Consider the following 21,137-nt stretch of genomic DNA (forward strand, 5'->3'; position numbering starts at 1 on the left):
TTACAGTATCCCTCTGCGTTCTATTTTAAGCATGGGCATAAAAATCATTATTCCTGGATGTTTAACGGGATGCACATGCAGAAGGGAGATTAAATTTCCTTGCCACGTACTTGTTTTCTGTTTCATGTCTGCCATGAGAATGCTCTTGCATAGGAAGCTTTAAGATTTCAAGTTTAAAAGAAAAGTTTGCAGATGCCATCAAAAGGAAACACAAACACATGTACAATTTAAAAAATCCCTTTTATAAGCACAGACCTATAATATTCATCACTTCATGAAAGGCTCTTTGATGTCATTTGAAGTTATAACACTCACCAGTTTTGGGTTCCACACAGATTCTCTTGTTGTTCTTGGTGACGCAGCATTTCTGCTTTTCTGGGCAGTCACAATCACGATGGCAGTGCCGGCTGTGTTCATTCCACATGCAGTGTGTTGGTTCAGGGCATTCCCCACACTTGTCCTCATAACATGGAACTGTAGGGGCAATAACATCAGACACAACAACAGACAGACCATGAGAGGACAATTTCGATGTTACATTCACCCTCACTTCAAAATCTTCAAATTAGAACTCAAGAAAATGTAACAAAGTTGGGAATACCTAAATCCATAGTGCTTCCCATTGTTATTAAACATCTGGGAGAGAAGGTTTTTTTTTAGCAAAATGAAGTCACATGTTTTCATTGAACACAACCTGAACCATCTTGAGCTCCATCACCTGCATCTTCTGCATTCATCCCAATAAGTAAATTTAAACAGGATGACCTTTCCACATCCGAAAATGGCCAAATGGCAACAAGAGCATTAACTAGCTTCACATATGTTATTACATCTACCTTGAAGGTTTCCCAAACTGTGTATTACACGTGATGTGACAGTCAATAAAGATTTCCACCAGATGGTTTCAGGTAATCTGATACTACAGTTAGCAGAATGTGTCCAGTTATCCTGAACGACGCCATTTTTCTTCAAGATAATGCTAAACCACATTAAATCGACAAGATCCATCACAGGACTTAACAGGATGATGTTGATGATTTCCAGAAACAAGAGATACAAAACATGTTCAGTTTTCATAGAGAGGAAGGGACAGAGACAGTCAAAGAGAAATAATACAACAAAATACATCGAACAAAGATTGGTTTAGGGGAACCATATCCAGACCATCTTGTTTTTATATCACAAACATATTTTGGTAACGGATCTTGTGGTTTCATGGAGTTTTTCCAATTATTTTTGAACGACATATCCAGACCATTGGGATATTTCATTATTAATCTGGAACCTGCATCAACGGAGAACTCAACAATCAGATATTTGATTGTGTTACATTTACCTCTCTCTCATATTATTTAAATATTTCCAATCCTGCTCATCGTTGTTTCTCCCAATGTTCCCCACTTCAAAACACACGTGTACCACTGATATTATTCGTTATTTGAAACCCACTCACTACCTTTTAGTTCTACGCACATCCTCTTGCCATCCTTGGTGCAGCAGCATTTCTGGCGACCTGGGCAGTCATCGTCACACCTGCAAGTTTTGTAATGTCCATGACCCAAGATACAATGTGCTGGATCAGGGCACTCTCCGGGCCTCTCATGGCAGGATCCTAATGTGGAGGAGAACAAAAGGTAAAGCGAAAAAGCATTCCCAGTGGTGAATGAAAAAGTGAAAACCATCACGGAACTTGCAATTTGTAACAAATACACGACATGACCAAAAGTATGTGGACACCCCTTCTAATTAGTGGATTTGGCTGTTTCAGCCACACCCATTGCTGACAGGTATATACAATCAAGCACACCGCCATGCAATCTCCAAACACAAACATTGGCAGTAGAATGGGCCGTACTGAAGAGCTCAGTGACTTTTAACGTGGCACTGTCATAGGATGCCACCTTTACAACAAGTCAGTTTGTCAAATTTCTGCCCTGCCAGAGATGCCCCGGTCAACTGTAAGTGTCGTTATTATGAAGTGGAAACGTCTAGGAGCAACAAGAGCTCAGCCGTGAAGTGGTCGGCCACACAAGCTCACAGAACGGGACTGCAGAGTGCTGAAGTGCATAGCACGTAAAAATCGTCTGTCCTCGGTTGCAACACTCACTACCGAGTTCCAAACTGCCCCGGGAAGCAACGTCAGCACAACAACTGTTCATCAGGAGCTTCATGAAATGGGTTTCCATGGCCGAGCAGCCGCACACAAGACTAAGATCACCAGGCGCAATGCCAAGCGTCGGCTAGAGTGGTGTAATGCTCGCCATCATTTGACTCTGGAGCAGTGGAAACGCGTTCTCGGGAGTGATGAATCATGCTTCACCATCTGGCAGTCCGACGGACGAATCTGGGTTTGGTGAATGCCAGGAGAACGTCACCTGCCCAAATGCATAGTGCCAACTGTAAAGTTTGGTGGAGGAAGAATAATGGCCTGGGGCTGTTTTTCATGGTTTGGCCTAGGCCCCTTAGTTCCAGTGAAGGGAAATCTTAACGCGACAGCACACAATGACATTCGAGACGACTGTGTGCTTCTAAATTTGTGGCAACAGTTTGGGGAAGGCCCTTTCCTGTTTCAGCATGACAATGCCCCCATGCACAAAGTGAAGTCCATACAGAAATGGTTTGTCTAGATCAGTGTGGAAGAAGTTGACTGGCCTGCACAGAGCCCTGACCTCAACCCCATCGAACACCTTTGGGATGAATTGGAACACCGACTGCGAGCCAGGCCAAATCGCCTAACATCAGTGCCCGACCTCACTAATGCTCTTGTGGCTGAATGGAAGCAAATCCCCGCAGCAATGTTCCAATATCTAGTGGAAAGTGGAAAGCCTTCCCAGAAGAGTGGAGGCTGTTATAGCAGCAAAGGGGGACCAACTCCATATTAATGCCCATGATTTTGGAATGAGATGTTTGATGTTCGGGTGTCCGCATACATTTGGTCATGTGGTGTATGTTTCACTCAATTTTAAGAGCGGTTCCCATAATACTATTGGTAGTGCAAAATGCTGAACGAAAGATGGATTTTGAGTGGAATATCGTCAATATGAATAAGAAACTTGTACTTCTGAAAAAGGAGAAATTGGAAACGCGTTATTTGTGTTCCGAGAAATGATTCTTCTCTTTTTGGTTCATGTGTCTGGTAAGAGTCAGGAGACGTCGCCCTAAATATCCCGGAACTACACAATGTCTTCTCCATGGTTATCTCTTTGTCTCTCACCACTCACCAGTTTTGGGTTCCACACAGATTCTCTTGTTGTTCTTGGTGACGCAGCATTTCTGCTTTCCTGGGCAGTCACAATCACGATGGCAGTGCCGGCTGTGTTCATTCCACGTGCAGTGTGTTGGTTCAGGGCATTCCCCGCACTTGTCCTCATAACATGGAACTGTAGGGGACGAAAAAGGAGGTAATAACTGGTGTGCAGAGCAATGTCCAACATCTTCACCATATGGATGAATTAATTTCAATGATTTTTGGAGTATTTTTCCTGGAATCAAAACTGTATTGCTGCGAATAATTCTGAGGTTTGTTTCCCTGAAATTATTCTGAAAAATTCTGCTATTACCACTCTGTGTATCCTTTACCATTTGTAATAACTCCATTGATTGTCATGGAAACAAATAGCAATTGTACCTAAATATGTATCATGAACCACGACTCTGCAATACTCCTTTATAGTAAATTATGATTGTTCCAAAGTTGTCACCTTCCTGCAACCTTTGATTTTAAAAGGTGTTGGTGCTCACAAATTAAATGAATACAGCTTTAAGGAAATCTGTACTGAGTTTGAATTAGATCCCGTTCTAAATTTAAACATGATGACCTTTCCACATCCGAAAATGGTCAAATGGCAACAAGAGAGCATCAACTAGCTTCACATAATATATATTATTACATCCACCTTGAAGTTTTACCAAATTGTGTAGTTACACGGGATGTAACAGTCAATGGAGATTTCCACCAGATGGTTTCATGTAATCTGATACTACAGTTAGCAGAATGTGTCCAGTTATCCTGAACGACGCCATTTTTCTTCAAGATAATGCTAAATCACATTAAATATGTAAGATCCATTACAGGACTTACCACAATGATGATGTTGAGAAGGATGATGATTATGGAAAGGATGATGACGATAAAAATGATGTCCTGAAACGAGAGATAAAAAACATGTTCACAAATTTACATGAACACAGTCTTATCATTTCCTGATATGTCTGATAAATATCATGTTTCTCACATTTTGTGTTATTTTCAGGATTAAAATAATGGAATGTAGTTACAAGGATGTGGCCATTACTGAAAGCTTCATCAACATAACATTGAAACTCTTGTAAAATCCATGATGATGCAGAAGAAAAACGCACATGACATTGAAGAATAACGTTTTGGGAAACATTCCTTTCATTTATCATTTGAATCCTGTTTATCAGTGGGTATTATTCTTTCTGGAGTGAAAATCTGATGTCGACAACAAGAGCATGAAAGTAGGCCTTACACAACACCAGACAGACTGCGTGAGGACAATGTCAAGGTTAAAAAACTCTTATTTAAAAATCTTCAAATTATAATTCAGGGAAATGTCACAAAGTCGGGAATGCCTAAATCCATAGTGCTTCCCATTGTTATTAAACATCTGGGAGAGAAGGTTTTTTTTTTTGGTTTTTTTTTTTTGAGCAAAAAGCAACCTGAACCATCTTGATCTCCATCACCTGCATCTTCTGCATTCATCTCAATGAGTAAATTTAAACATAATGACCTTTCCACATCCGAAAATGGTCAAATGCCAACAAGAGAGCATCAAATAACTTCACATAATATATATTATTACATCCACCTTGAAGGTTTCACAAACTGTGTAGTTACACGGGATGTAACAGTCAATGGAGATTTACACCAGATGGTTTCAGGTAATCTGATTCTACAGTCAGCAGAATGAGTCCAGTTATCCTGAACGATGCCATTTTTCTTCAAGATAATGCTAAATCACATTAAATATGCAAAATCCTTCGCAGAACTGACCAGGATAGTGAGGAGGATGAGGATAAGGATAAGGATGGTGAGGATGATGATGATGTCCTGGAACAAAAGATATAAAACATGTTCAGTTTGCACACCGAGCAAGGGACAGTGAAAGAGCATTAATACAACAAAATATATCGAACAAAGATTGATTTAGGGGAAGCATATCCAGACCATTTTCTTTTTACATCACAAACACGTTCTCCACGTTTTCGAAGTTAAGTAATTGTTCACAATTGTATTTTTGTCGAAACTGTATTTATCTTTCGGTGTGTGCACCGAAAGTATGTCCCGAGGAAGATTATTATCGGTGTTAATCTTTCATAAATTAATCGTTTTTGTTTGCCCCACATGTGCGGCCTTGTAGCCTGAGGCTTCCCCCATCGAAGTTTGTTCACTTAAGTTACTTCCTTCGCTGTTTTTGCTTGGTTCTTAGATTTTTCCCTTCTCCCCCGAACATCTACTCTTTGTCTAACGTTTAAAAATCACCCCCATAAAAAACAACAACATTTATTTCCCTTTCTCCACGTGTGCTGTTGTCTAATCGTGTGCTTCTGTCCACGTACGCTGTCTTGCCCCGCCCCCATTATCTCCTTGCCTTCCACCTCTTGCCCTGTTCACGTGACTCGTGGTTGTCCCTCGAGGCCCTCTCCCCATTGGTATTTTTGTGAATATAAGATTGTTCTTCACGGTTCTGTTTAAATATGTTTAAACTTTCCCCTGGAGTGTTTTATTCAGTGGTATATTACAACACGCTGTTTTTCTTCCTATTTAAAAGGCTTTTCAATTTCCTCTTCAAGTCATTCCAATTCAAAAAAAAATTCAATCTCATAATTCTTCCTCACTGCATGCTCTAAATTCACATTCATTCCACCCCTCCTCAATCGTTCTTAAACGGATCGCTAACTTGAAAATCACAATAAACCCAATTTGTTATAAATGTTCGTCTTTCATTAATCATCCACTTTCTAAACTCACCCCTTGACCGTCCCCTCCAAATCTCCACCCTTGCCCCTCCCCTCCTAAACTCCCCCCTTGCCCCTCCCCTCCTAAACTCCCCCTTGCCCCTCCCCTTCAAAACTCCCCCCCAACCCCTCCCCTTCAAATCTCCCCCCTACCATCCCTCTCCAATCCTCCCCCCTCCCCCTTCCTCCTCAAAGCTGCCTCCTCCCCACTTTGTCTCTCATCTATCTCATACCTCCACCTCCCCCAACCTTCTACTTTCCTCTACCCCCCCCCCCCCCCTCAAACAACCCCGTACTGTGCCTCATCCCATCACCATCAAACCTTTCGTCCTCCTCATCCTTCCCTTTCTTGTAACTCTTCTTTAATCTCTGACACACTATCAGCTGGTCTCCCGACATCCCCCTCTCATCCTTCGTCTGACCCTACCCTGCCCCTCTCTCCTCATTAACGGTATGGACCTCAAACATCCGGGGCCTTCGCTCAAACCTGATTGATCTCTCCATTCGGTTGCTTCTGACAATCCAGACTTGATCTGCTTAACAGAAACTTTCCTCCTTCAAGATGTCTCTGATTCCTTCATATCTCTTCCTGCTTACTCCCACCTCCGGTATGATAGACCTGAGCCTCGTCCTGGTGGTGGGGTTGCTTTCTTTATCAAAAACTCTCTTCCTCACTCTCCTTGCACTGCCCTCTCTCCACCCCACCCCCAAGAGTACCTCTGGCTACGGCTTCCTCTCCGCTCCCACCTTTTGATCATATGTGGTCTGTACCGTCCTCCAAACAGTGATGACCCCATTCACATTTCTAGGACCCCTTCTATCAACTCATCCAAACTCTCTCTTCCTCATATGTGGCGACTTCAACTGTCATCATGCCAGCTGGCTGTGTGTGGGTTCCTCTCTCACCAGCCATGGCACCTCAGCAAAGGACTTCTGCAACTCATTGGGACTGACACAATCTGTCAATTTCCTGACCCGGATCTCAGTCAATGGAGTATCTTCTCTTCTCGACTTGGTTATGACAAACTGCCCTGCAAATGTCTGCTGCTCTTCTTCTGCTCCAATCGGTTCTTCTGATCATGTGCTTGTTAAAGTGGGCATCTTTCTGGCCATTCTCAGAGAGCCTCCTCAGCGCCAACGAGTCTGGCATTTCACGAAGGCTGACTGGCACGGTCTGGAAGCAGCCATCAATCATCTGGACTGGTCTCCCATCTCTGCTGCCTCTGACATCAATTCTTCTTGGGAATTCTTCCAAAGCAAACTGCTCTCTCTCATGCACAGATTTATCCCATCTCTTCTTCACTTTTCTTACCCTTCCTCCCGTCCATGGTACACTGAATCTTGTGGTTAGGCAGTTGCCCTGAAACAACTTGCCATTGCCTCTTGGAAGGCAAATCCAACTGAAGGCAATCTCAGTTCCTTCCACCAAGTTCGGAACAAGTGTGTGTCTACCCCCAGGAGTGCCAGGAGGCACAATCTCTCCACACTCAAGATTGAACTCTCAAACCTGGCTTCTTCCTCCAAATCCTGGTGGCATCTCGTCAAATCCGTTTCTGGTGTTTGTTCCCCCTCCATCCCCTCCCTCACCTCAAATGGCTACACAGTTGACACCGCACATGACAAAGCCGAATGCCTCAACTCTGTGTTTGCCTCAAAATCTTGTGTCCCAAACCCATCTCTCTCTGTTCCCACCTTACCCAGTCGAACCCAACTGCTCCTGGACTCTGTGTCCTTCTCTCCTGACAAGGTGGAGAAGTTTTTGTCAAACCTCGACTCTGATTCTGCAACTGGACCAGACGGCATCAGCTCACGGGTCCTAAAATCCTGCTCTGCCGCTCTATCTCACCCTCTCTCTGTTCTTTTCACCCGCTCTTTTGCTCAAGGTCATCTGCCAGCATCTTGGAAATCAGCAAACATTACCGCTTTGCACACAAAGGTGCAAAAACAGATCCTTGCAACTACAGACGAATCAGCCTGCTCCCAATTATCAGCAAAGTCAAGGAATCCATCATTGCTTCGGATATCAAATCCTTCCTCTTCTCCAATGGCTTGATCTCCGATCATCAATTTGGATTCAGACCAGGTCATTCTTCTCTGGACATGTTGCTTCTGCTGTCTCAACAATAGATGGAGGTCCTCAATGCCAAACAGGAAATCAGAGCTGTCTCCCTTGACATATCACGTGCCTTTGATACGGTCTGGCACCCAGCTCTGCTCACCAAACTTTCCTCCTGTGGTATCCATGGAAATCTCCACGCATGGCTTGTGGACTTCCTCTCTGGTCGTAGTCAATGTGTGGCCCTGAATGGATTTCTCTAATCTCCCCTTCCTGTTCTGGCTGGAGTTCCCCAAGATAGTGTTCTGGGCCCTGTGCTATTTCTGGTCGTCATCAATGATCTCTCCGACTCTCTGGAGAATCCTCTCTATCTCTTTGCTGATGACTCCACTCTCTGCCGCTCCATTCCTCATCCCTCAGATCGGCAGTCTGCAGCCTCCTCACTCTCTGCAGACCTGGACAAAATCACAGACTGGTCAAACAAGTGGAACATGTCTTTCAATCCTGACAAATCTCACACTCTTTCTATGTCTCTCCGAAAAGACCGACTGGAAAACCCTCCGATCTACTTTCTCAACAATCCTCTCCAAGAAGTTCTGTCGCTCATGCCTTTGGGTCTCACCATCTGCCATGACCTTTCTTGGGAAAACCACATTTCCAAGCTGGCCTCCAAAGCCAGTCGCCGACTGGGCATCCTCCGTCGTGCGAAGTCCTTCCTTGGCACACCTGAGCTCCTCACCACATACAAGGCTTTCATCCACAACTCAATGGAATACTGTTCCCCCATCAGGGGAAATCAGGTCATCATCAAATCAAAAAGAAAAAAATCCCACCATCAGGCCGGTGCTGCTCCTGCCTCACACCGAGCTCGGCTTCATGCTGTTGAAACCAAAGCTTTCAGAATCATTGGAATCTCCTGCGATGAAGCTAACTCCGAGGGCCTTTCACCCACTCACCGCAGGCAGGTTGGTGGTCTTTCTGTCTTCCACCGACTCCTCTCCGGCCTTGCTCCCCCAGCTCTCTCTGTGCTCTGTCCCCCAAATATTGCTACAGGTCGCACAAGATATGCCAGCAACCCTCTTATGGTTAAACTGCCAAAATCTAGGCTCTCTGCTCACCTTCACTCTTTCATTCCCCTTTTCTCCCACATCTGGAACAAACTCCCCCACTCCCTTCAATCCCACTCCTCCGTCCAGGTCTTTAAAACAGCTGTTCACCACCATCTCTTATCTTCCCCCAGCCAAAACCTTGATCTTTTCTACCCCCGCTAATTCACCCCAGATACACTTTTTTGAAATTCCAACTTCTTTCATGGAAGTCCTTGCAGTGTCCATATCATATGTTTTATACCTTTCCCACCTCCCCCCAAGCCCTCTCCCTCCCACATTTTTCTCAATGTCCCTGCTCTCAAATGTTGTGTTTTTGTCCTTCCCACTCTTTCCCCATCTTGTCTACCGCTCCCCTTATTTTGTGTTTTATGTGTCGGTTTGACTTTTTGTGTGATTAATGTTAGCTCTTTCACGAGCCTCGATCTTGTATCCAAAAAAACAACAACAACAAAAAAACATGTTTTGGGAACTGATTTCGTGGTTTCATGAAATTTTTCAGATTATTTTTCAACGAAATATTCAGTCCCTTGAGATATTTCATTATTAACCGGGAAGCTGCACCACTGGAGATCTCAACAATCAGACATTTGATTGTTTTACCTTTATATCTCACATTATTTACATATTTCAAATCCAGGTCATCGTTGTTTCTCCCAATGTTCCCCTTTTCAATGCACGTGTACCACTGATATAATTCATAATTGAAACCCACTCACTACCTTTTGGTTCCACGCACATCCTCTTGCCATCTTTGGTGCAGCAGCATTTCTGGTTACCTGGGCATTCATGGTCACACCTGCATGTTTTGCAGTTCCAATGATCCCAGGTACAATGTGCAGGATCAAGACACTCTCCGGGCTTTTCATGGCAGGATCCTAATGTGGAGGAGAATGAAAGGTAAAGAGAAAAAGTATACCGTCTGGAATGATAAAAAGTGAAAACCATGACAGAAATTGCAATTTTAAGGCAAATATCATCATCAGGTATTTTCAGTTCACTGCTGGAAGAAAGCACCAGGAAGTTGACGACATGTTGCTCTGTCTGTTACTTTGTTGTTACAATTGACTTTCCCCAATATTTGTATGTTTCATCTCTCAATTTTAGGCGTGGCCGTCCCCTGTTCCTGTTGCCATCCATTGGTCTCCATGTGGTTAAAATTGTTGTCCACCTGTTATTGCACCTTTTGCTAATGAGTGCTGCCCATTTCCATTTCCTAAGTTCCATTATGTCCAAGTTATCCTGAGTTTTGGTTTGCTCTCTGACCCAACCATGTTTCGAACATTATCAACGGTGTTTTTTGTCATACGATTGGTTGTGCAAAATACTGAACGAAAGATGGATTTTGAGTGGAGCACTGCACAAATGAAGAAGAAACTTACACTTGTGAAAAAGAGGAAAGTGGAAACGACTTGTTTGTTTTCCTCGAAATTATTCTGCTCATTTTGGTTGATGTGTCTATGGTAAGAGTCAGAAGACGTCGCCCTAAACTACACAATGTCTTCTCCATGGTTATCTCTTTGTCTCTCACCACTCACCAGTTTTGGGTTCCACACAGATTCTCTTGTTGTTCTTGGTGACGCAGCATTTCTGCTTTCCTGGGCAGTCACAATCACGATGGCAGTGCCGGCTGTGTTCATTCCACGTGCAGTGTGTTGGTTCAGGGCATTCCCCGCACTTGTCCTCATAACATGGAACTGCAGGGGACGAAACAGGAGGTAATAACTGGTGTGCAGAGCAATGTCCAAAATCTTCACCATATGGATGAATTAACTTCAGTGATTCATGGAATCTTTTTTTCCCGTAATCCAAACTGTATTACTGCGACTAATTCTGAGGTTTATTTCCCTTAAATTATTCTGAAACATTCTGCTATTACCACTTCATGTATACGTTATCACTTTCCCGAAATCATTTATGAAAACCGCGTTGATTGTGTCGAAGAAGGACTTCCACAGAAATCCTAATTAATTAATACTATCTTGAATTAATAAGTTCCCCTGTACTCTGTAGTTAATTGTAGTTCTTGCAGGAAAATCACAGAAAGTACGTATGAAATAGTCCATCATTTTCATCTCTTAGGCTCATATGGAAAATGAATTTGTGTGCGTGAAATGTACTCTTGAATTGGGGAGCACAAAAACTGTGCTCAGCAAATTCTTTTAAATGCATGTATTTTTTTTTGTAAGTGAAATCAGATGCAATGCCAGGCTTTGATTGCAAATGAAAGAAGGACATTGCAGTGAAAAATAATTGTCAGCTGTTGTAAAGGAAAAATGGCAACTCAGGGGAGAACAATTCTGAAGGGTCACTTGTTATCCTCACATACCTACGAGTTCTCATGGCTTGCAGGGGCAAAGCCAGATGGAACCATAATGTGTGCAAACCCCCAATTGTTCCCTTGAGAGGACTTCAAGGACTTTTGCATGTTTAAAAGGAAGTCAGAAAGCTGGGAGAGAAAAGTCGGAAGACTGGCCTGCTCGACTGTTATGCTGTGTAATTCTATGTTGTAACCAAGTGAACTCTGTGACACTTTGTATGTAATCTGTGCTTATTAAACCTAGATTTCTTCTTTCTAATGTTATTCGATAAATTCTCCGAAAACCAACCGATTGGTGGACATTGATGAGACAACCACACCTCTAGTCTCCTTCCTCTTCTGCACCTCATCTATCTCCAAATAATCCTTCTTTGACAATTGTCATGGAAACAAATAGCAATTGTACCTAAATATGCATCATGAACCATGACTCTGCAATGCTCTTTAATTGTAAATTATGATTGTTCCAAAGTTGTCCGCTTCCTGCAACATTTGATGTGAAAGGTATCGGTGTTCACAAATTAAATGAATAAAGTTTTAGGGAAATCTGCACCAAGTTTGAATTAGATCCCATTCTAAATTTAAACAGGATGACCTTTCCACATCCGAAAATGGTCAAATGGCAACAAGAGCATCAACTAGCTTCACATAATAAAGACTTGGCATTTAATATGGAATATTTTTTTTGTGGGGGTGAACTTACTTTTCAAGATGACTTACAACCAAAAGTTCATTGGAATTATGTTGAAATTATTCTAGATTTTGTTAATGTGACCTTTAAAAGAAACAAAAACCACATTTGACATTTCGAAGCAAATAAATTGATCCTTGAAAGTGATGGAAACTGATATCGAACTCAATTCACGGACAGTACTGTGTTAAACTTCTGTGCGTTTTCCAGAAGTATCTCTTTATTTTGCACATCAGCCCAAATTTTTTTTAAACAAAAGTTAAATTACGACTGGGATTACGGACAGTAAAATTACAGTTCAGTACTTCGTGTAACCCCCACGAGCATTCAGGAGAGCACGGACACGTTGAGGCATGCTGTTCACGAGATTTGCCAAGGTTTGGACAGGAATCGCTTGCCATGCAGTTGCATTAGCCTGCTGCAATTCACGCACAGAGGCAGGCTGCTGGTCCAAGTTGTCCATTTGACGCGTTAATTCTGCCCACAAGTTCTCTATCGGATTCATATCCGGGGACATGGCAGGCCACTCCATATGCTCTACACCACGGTCAGCAAGAAAGTGTTGGATCATGCGAGCACGATGAGGCCATGCATTGTCATCTTGGAAGACAAAGTTTCCTCGAAAGGCTGCACGAACAAATGGAAGCAATGTTTCTTCCAGAAAGGCCCTGTGCTTGAACTGGTTCAGGTTTCCATTCAGAACAACCAGGTCAGTTTTGCCCAATGCATGAAAAGCAGCCCAAATGGTCACCCCACCACCTCCAGCTTGGACTCTTGGCACTATACAATCTTCGTTGTAGGCTTCATGCACTTGTCTGCGCACTCGGACGCGGCCATATTGACGATAGACCAGAAATCTAGACTTGTCACTGAAGATCACGTGATTCCAGTGTCCTGGCTGCCATTGACGGTGCTCTCTGGCCCACTGCAATCGGCGCTGGCGGTGTTGTCTGGTCAGACGTGGCTTTCTCAGGGGACGCCTGGCACGATAGCCTGCTTGAACTAGTCGTTGGTTGACTAGCCTTCTGGATACAGGCACATTTGTCAGTTGCTGCCACTCAGCCCTAAGCCGATTAGCTGACTTGGTACGGCCATTGCGGACTAACCGGTGCAGCTGGCGATCATCCCTCCTTGTGGTTCTGCGGGGACGTCCTAACCTCGGTATTGGAGTAGGGACACCCCTCTGAGCATTTCGTTTCAGGATCTTTGACACCTGACCTTGAGTGATGCCATACTGCCGAGCAATAGCACGCTGTTTCATGCCGGAATTTCGTAAAGCCACCACTAAATGACAAACAGCATTGTCGAGTTGACGGACCATCTCAGGGGAAGCGGCAATAACTTTTGTAGACGTGCAGCAGTTGTTTTCCACTAATACAGAACGCAGCTCACCCTTATATACCCGATTGTGAAGCCAATCGTCAAATGTACCTGTCCGTACATTTTGTCACGCCACCTGTGATATAATCCTGTTATTGAATTATTGTTGCGACACACAATCAGTGACATGGTTCTTTTAACAAAGAAATCACCGAAGCGTAAAAGAAACTCACCAGATTGATATACCGAGTTCAGAAACTAAACCCAAGTCAAGAAAAAAAAAAATTCCATATTAAATGCCAAGTCTGTATATATTATTACATTCACCTTGAAGGTTTCCCAAACTGTGTAGTTACACGGGATGTAACAGTCAATGGAGATTTCCACCAGATGGTTTCAAGTAATCTGATTCTACAGTCAGCAGAATGAGTCCAGTTATCCTGAACGACGCCATTTTTCTTCAAGATAATGCTAAATCACATTAAATATGCAAAATCCTTCGGAAAACTTACCAGGATAGTGAGGAGGATAATGAGGATGATGAGGAGGAGGATGGTGATGATGATGATGTCCTGGAACAAAAGATATAAAACATGTTCAGTTTGCACACCGAGCAAGGGACAGTGAAAGAGCAATAATACAACAAAATATATCGAACAAAGATTGGTTTCGGGGAAACATATCCAGACCATTTTCTTCTTACATCACAAACATGTTTTGGGAACTGATTTCATGGTTTTATGGAATTTTTCAGATTATTTTTCAACGAAATATTCAGTCCCTTGAGATATTTCATTATTAACCTGGAAGCTGCACCAATGGAGATCTCAACAATCAGATATTTGATTGTTTTACCTTTACCTCTCTCACATTATTTACATATTTCAAATCCAGGTCATCGTTGTTACTCCGAATGTTCGCCTTTTCAATGCACGTGTACCACTGATATAATTCATGATTGAAACCCACTCACTACCTTTTGGTTCCACGCACATCCTCTTGCCATCTTTGGTGCAGCAGCATTTCTGGTTACCTGGGCATTCATCATCACACCTGCATGTTTTGCAGTTCCAATGATCCCAGATACAATGTGCAGGATCAGGACACTCTCCGGGCTTTTCATGGCAGGATCCTAATGTGGAGGAGAACGAAAGGTAAAGAGAAAAAGTATACCGTATCGAATGATAAAAAGTGAAAACCATGACAGAAATTACAATTTTAAGGCAAATATCATCATCAGCTATTTTCAGTTCACTGCTGGAAGAAAGCACCAGGAAGTTGACGACATGTTGCTCTGTCTGTTACTTTGTTGCTGCAATTGACTTTCCCCAATATTTGTATGTTTCATCTCTCAATTTTAGGCGTGGCCATCCCTTGTTCCTGTTGCCATCCATTGGTCTCCATGTGGTTAAAATTGTTGTCCACCTGTTATTGCACCTTTTTCTAATGAGTCCTGCCCATTTCCATTTCCGAAGTTCCATTATGTCTAAGATATCCTGAGTTTTGGTTTGCTCTCTGACCCAACCATGTTTCGAACATTATCAAGGGTGTTTTTTGTAATACGATTGGTTGTGCAAAATACTGAAGGAAAGATGCATTTTGAGTGGAGCACTGCACAAATGAAGAAGAAACTTACACTTGTGAAAAAGAGGAAAGTGGAACCGACTTGTTTGTTTTCCTAGAAATTCTTCTGCTCATTTTGGTTGATGTGTCTATGGTGAGAGTCAGGAGACGTCGCCCTAAATATCCCGGAACTACACAATGTCTTCTCCATGGTTATCTCTTTGTCCGTCACCACTCACCAGCTTTGGGTTCCACACAGATTCTCTTGTTGTTCTTGGTGACGCAGCATTTCTGCTTTCCTGGGCAGTCACAATCACGATGGCAGTGCCGGCTGTGTTCATTCCACGTGCAGTGTGTTGGTTCAGGGCATTCCCCGCACTTGTCCTCATAACATGGAACTGCATGGAACGAAAAAGGAGGTAATAACTGGTGCGCAGAGCAATGTCCAAAATCTTCACCACATGGATGAATTAACTTCAGTGATTCATGGAATCTTTTTTTTCCCGTAATCCAAATTGTATTACTGCGACTAATTCTGAGGTTTATTTCCCTTAAATTATTCTGAAACATTCTGCTGTTTGCACTTCATGTATACGTTAGCACTTTCCTGAAATCGTTCATGAAAACCTCGTTGATTGTCATGGAAACAAATAGCAATTGTACCGAAATATGTGTCATGAACCACGACTCTGCAATGCTCCTTCATTGTAAATTATGATTGTTCCAAAGTTGTCAACTTCCTGCAACCTTTGATGTGAAAGGTATCGGTGTTCACAAATTAAATGAATCCAGTTTTAGGGAAATCTGTACCAAGTTTGAATTAGATCCCGTTCTAAATTTAAACAGGATGACCTTTCCACATCCGAAAATGGTCAAATGCCAACAAGAGAGCATCAACTAGCTTCACATAATATATATTATTACATCCACCTTGAAGGTTTCCCAGACTGTGTAGTTACACGGGATGTAACAGTCAATGGAGATTTCCACCAGGTGGTTTCATGTAATCTGATGCTGCAGTGAGCAGAATGTGTCCAGTTATCCTGAACGACGCCATTTTTCTTCAAGATAATGCTAAATTACATTAAATATGCAAAATCCTTCGCAGAACTTACCAGGATAGTGAGGAGGATAATGAGGATGATGAGGAGGAGGATGGTGATGATGATGTCCTGGAACAAAAGATATAAAACATGTTCAGTTTGCACACCGAGCAAGGGACATTGAAAGAGCATTAACACAACAAAATATATCGAACAAAGATTGGTTTAGGTGAAGCATATCCAGACCATTTTCTTTTTACATCACAAACATGTTTTGGGAACTGATTTCGTTGATTCATGGAATTTTTCAGATTATTTTTCAACGAAATATTCAGTCCCTTGAGATATTTCATTATTAACCTGGAAGCTGCACCAATGGAGATCTCAACAATCAGATATTTGATTGTTTTACCTTTACGTCTCTCACATTATTTACACGAGCACCAGTACCCGCCCTACGGGCGGGGCTTCAATTGGGAAGCCCAAATGAAAAGGTAAAATATCAGAAGTTGAAGGCTTTTTTATTTTAAACGCTTCATATAAACATCCGTTGAATCATATCACACGCAAATCATCAAAATCTAAACAGTACATGGCAAAACAGTACATGGACGATCACGTACCACGTACGTCTCGCGTCTCGCTCGCTCTCATGTTGTCCCGATAATGATCCTTCCGCAGGTTCGCCGACGGAAACCTTGTTACGACTTTTACTTCCTCTAGACAGTCAAGTTCGCTCATCTTTTCAGTGCACAGGCACGAACCCAGAACGACCCATGCAGGGGCTGATCCGAGGATCTCTCATCAAACCGTCCGATCGGTAGTAGCGACGGGCGGTGTATATAAAGGGCAGGGACTTAATCAACGCGAGCTTATGACTCGCGCTTACTGGGAATTCCTCGTTCGTGGGACACTATCTCAAGCCCCAGTCCCCATCACAGATGGGGCTCAGCGGTGTGCCCGAGCCTGACGGCGAAGGGCAAGGTACACGCTGGCACGTCCAGTGCAGCGTGCTTGCGGCCCCGGACATCGAAGGGCATTAAACGTTAATTTAACATTAAATGTTCATTAAACATTAAACGTTCATTCAACATTAAACGTTGATTAAAGGATTACGAAACGAATAACATGAAGAAATTACGTTCACACCGTCACGTCAAACACTACCGTGAACAAATACATCGTCACAACATCGTCACAATGAGAACATCGTCACAATGAACGTTATGTGAACGTGAATGTTATGCGGGAGTCCAAACCTGAGAATGCTGGAGACCAAAGCTGAAATTGGGAAAACTGAATCGCCTATTTTACTCCTGGAGATCCCAGGATTACCCACCCAAAATATCTTTGTGATCGGTTCAGCAGTTTTTACGGTACCTTCGAACAGACAGACAGACGGACATTTGGTGAATTATAGTAAGATCGTCACAATGAGAACATCGTCACAATGAACGTTATGCAAATGCGAATGTTAGGCGGGAGTCCAAACCTGAGAATGCTGGAGACCAAAACTGAAATTGGGAAAACTAAATAGCCTATTTTACTCCCAGGGGTCCCAGGATTACCCACCCAAAATATCTTTGCGATCGGTTCAGCAGTTTTTACGGTACCTTCGAACAGACAGACGGACATTTGGTGAATTATAGAAAGATATTTCAAATCCAGATCATCGTTGTTACTCCGAATGTTCCCCTTTTCAATGCACGTGTACCACTGATATAATTCATGATTGAACCCACTCACTACCTTTTGGTTCCACGCACATCCTCTTGCCATCTTTGGTGCAGCAGCATTTCTGGTTACCTGGGCATTCATCATCACACCTGCATGTTTTGCAGTTCCAATGATCCCAGATACAATGTGCAGGATCAGGACACTCTCCGGGCTTTTCATGGCAGGATCCTAATGTGGAGGAGAACGAAAGGTAAAGAGAAAAAGTATACAGTATGGAATGATAAAAAGTGAAAACCATGACAGAAATTACAATTTTAAGGCAAATATCATCATCAGCTATTTTCAGTTCACTGCTGGAAGAAACCACCAGGAAGTTGACGACATGTTGCTCTGTCTGTTACTTTGTTGCTGCAATTGACTTTCCCCAATATTTGTATGTTTCATCTCTCAATTTTAGGCGTGGCCATCCCTTGTTCCTTTTGCCATCCATTGGTCTCCATGTGGTTAAAATTGTTGTCCACCTGTTATTGCACCTTTTGCTTATTGCACCTATTGTCCTGCCCATTTCCATTTCCGAAGTTCCATTATGTCTAAGATATCCTGAGTTTTGGTTTGCTCTCTGACCCAACCATGTTTCGAACATTATCAAGGGTGTTTTTTGTAATACGATTGGTTGTGCAAAATACTGAACGAAAGATGGATTTTGAGTGGAATATCGTCAATATGAATAAGAAACTTGTACTTCTGAAAAAGGAGAAATTGGAAACGCGTTATTTGTGTTCCGAGAAATGATTCTTCTCTTTTTGGTTCATGTGTCTATGGTGAGAGTCAGGAGACGTCGCCCTAAATATCCCGGAACTACACAATGTCTTCTCCATGGTTATCTCTTTGTCTGTCACCACTCACCAGCTTTGGGTTCCACACAGATTCTCTTGTTGTTCTTGGTGACGCAGCATTTCTGCTTTCCTGGGCAGTCACAATCACGATGGCAGTGCCGGCTGTGTTCATTCCACGTGCAGTGTGTTGGTTCAGGGCATTCCCCGCACTTGTCCTCATAACATGGAACTGCATGGAACGAAAAAGGAGGTAATAACTGGTGTGCAGAGCAATGTCCAAAATCTTCACCACATGGATGAATTAACTTCAGTGATTCATGGAATCTTTTTTTTCCCATAATCCAAACTGTATTGCTGCAACTAATTCTGAGGTTTATTCCCCTTAAATTATTCTGACACATTCTGCTGTTTGCACTTCATGTATACGTTAGCACTTTCCTGAAATCGTTCATGAAAACCTCGTTGATTGTCATGGAAACAAATAGCAATTGTACCGAAATATGTATCATGAACCACGACTCTGCAATGCTCCTTCATTGTAAATTATGATTGTTCCAAAGTTGTCAACTTCCTGCAACCTTTGATGTGAAAGGTATCGGTGTTCACAAATTAAATGAATCCAGTTTTAGGGAAATCTGTACCAAGTTTGAATTAGATCCCGTTCTAAATTTAAACAGGATGACCTTTCCACATCCGAAAATGGTCAAATGCCAACAAGAGAGCATCAACTAGCTTCACATAATATATATTATTACATCCACCTTGAAGGTTTCCCAGACTGTGTAGTTACACGGGATGTAACAGTCAATGGAGATTTCCACCAGGTGGTTTCATGTAATCTGATGCTGCAGTGAGCAGAATGTGTCCAGTTATCCTGAACGACGCCATTTTTCTTCAAGATAATGCTAAATTACATTAAATATGCAAAATCCTTCGCAGAACTTACCAGGATAGTGAGGAGGATAATGAGGATGATGAGGAGGAGGATGGTGATGATGATGTCCTGGAACAAAAGATATAAAACATGTTCAGTTTGCACACCGAGCAAGGGACATTGAAAGAGCATTAACACAACAAAATATATCGAACAAAGATTGGTTTAGGTGAAGCATATCCAGACCATTTTCTTTTTACATCACAAACATGTTTTGGGAACTGATTTCGTTGATTCATGGAATTTTTCAGATTATTTTTCAACGAAATATTCAGTCCCTTGAGATATTTCATTATTAACCTGGAAGCTGCACCAATGGAGATCTCAACAATCAGATATTTGATTGTTTTACCTTTACGTCTCTCACATTATTTACACGAGCACCAGTACCCGCCCTACGGGCGGGGTTTCAATTGGGAAGCCCAAATGAAAAGGTAAAATATCAGAAGTTGAAGGCTTTTTTATTTTAAACGCTTCATATAAACATCCGTTGAATCATATCACACGCAAATCATCAAAATCTAAACAGTACATGGCAAAACAGTACATGGACGATCACGTACCACGTACGTCTCGCGTCTCGCTCGCTCTCATGTTGTCCCGATAATGATCCTTCCGCAGGTTCGCCGACGGAAACCTTGTTACGACTTTTACTTCCTCTAGACAGTCAAGTTCGCTCATCTTTTCGGTGCACAGGCACGAACCGAGAACGACCCATGCAGGGGCTGATCCGAGGATCTCTCATCAAACCGTCCGATCAGTAGTAGCGACGGGCGGTGTATATAAAGGGCAGGGACTTAATCAACGCGAGCTTATGACTCGCGCTTACTGGGAATTCCTCGTTCGTGGGACACTATCTCAAGCCCCAGTCCCCATCACAGATGGGGCTCAGCTGTGTGCCCGAGCCTGACGGCGAAGGGCAAGGTACACGCTGGCACGTCCAGTGCAGCGTGCTTGCGGCCCCGGACATCGAAGGGCATTAAACGTTAATTTAACATTAAATGTTCATTAAACATTAAACGTTCATTCAACATTAAACGTTGATTAAAGGATTACGAAACGAATAACATGAAGAAATTACGTTCACACCGTCACGTCAAACACTACCGTGAACAAATACATCGTCACAACATCGTCACAATGAGAACATCGTCACAATGAACGTTATGTGAACGTGAATGTTATGCGGGAGTCCAAACCTGAGAATGCTGGAGACCAAAGCTGAAATTGGGAAAACTGAATAGCCTATTTTACTCCTGGAGATCCCAGGATTACCCACCCAAAATATCTTTGTGATCGGTTCAGCAGTTTTTACGGTACCTTCGAACAGACAGACAGACGGACATTTGGTGAATTATAGTAAGATCGTCACAATGAGAACATCGTCACAATGAACGTTATGCAAATGCGAATGTTAGGCGGGAGTCCAAACCTGAGAATGCTGGAGACCAAAACTGAAATTGGGAAAACTAAATAGCCTATTTTACTCCCAGGGGTCCCAGGATTACCCACCCAAAATATCTTTGCGATCGGTTCAGCAGTTTTTACGGTACCTTCGAACAGACAGACGGACATTTGGTGAATTATAGAAAGATATTTCAAATCCAGA

At 42.7% G+C, this 21,137-nt stretch overlaps 1 protein-coding gene across 1 annotated transcript; it reads right to left on the reverse strand.

The window, feature by feature from the left end:
* Window positions 1-441: 441 nt before the first annotated feature.
* Window positions 442-20,508, reverse strand: LOC137430529 (uncharacterized). The gene is made up of 15 exons (XM_078782673.1): window positions 20,440-20,508; window positions 19,541-19,597; window positions 18,665-18,823; window positions 17,831-17,986; window positions 16,154-16,210; window positions 15,278-15,436; window positions 14,452-14,607; window positions 13,988-14,047; window positions 10,683-10,841; window positions 9,867-10,022; window positions 5,018-5,074; window positions 4,082-4,144; window positions 3,222-3,380; window positions 1,457-1,612; window positions 442-474 (listed from the first exon to the last, which is right to left on the reverse strand). The coding sequence occupies exons 1-14, from the start codon at window positions 20,506-20,508 to the stop codon at window positions 1,466-1,468; spliced, it is 1,614 nt and encodes a 537-aa protein (XP_078638799.1). The 3' UTR covers window positions 442-474; window positions 1,457-1,465.
* Window positions 20,509-21,137: the final 629 nt, after the last annotated feature.

The sequence above is a fragment of the Myxine glutinosa genome, chromosome 7 (assembly GCF_964187855.1).
Source record: "Myxine glutinosa chromosome 7, kmMyxGlut1.1, whole genome shotgun sequence".
Classification (NCBI taxonomy): domain Eukaryota; kingdom Metazoa; phylum Chordata; class Myxini; order Myxiniformes; family Myxinidae; genus Myxine; species Myxine glutinosa.

Bases quoted from the DNA above. Each gene is read 5' to 3' on its own strand.
- LOC137430529 (XM_078782673.1), bottom strand. From the start codon at position 20,508: ATGCCCTTCGATGTCCGGGGCCGCAAGCACGCTGCACTGGACGTGCCA. The intron at 14,608-15,277 runs GTGAGTGGTGAC...CCTCCACATTAG, and splicing joins CTGTGTGGAACCCAAAGCTG to GATCCTGCCATGAAAAGCCC. The intron at 10,842-13,987 runs GTAAGTTTTCCG...CGTCCCCTGCAG, and splicing joins TTATCCTCCTCACTATCCTG to TTCCATGTTATGAGGACAAG.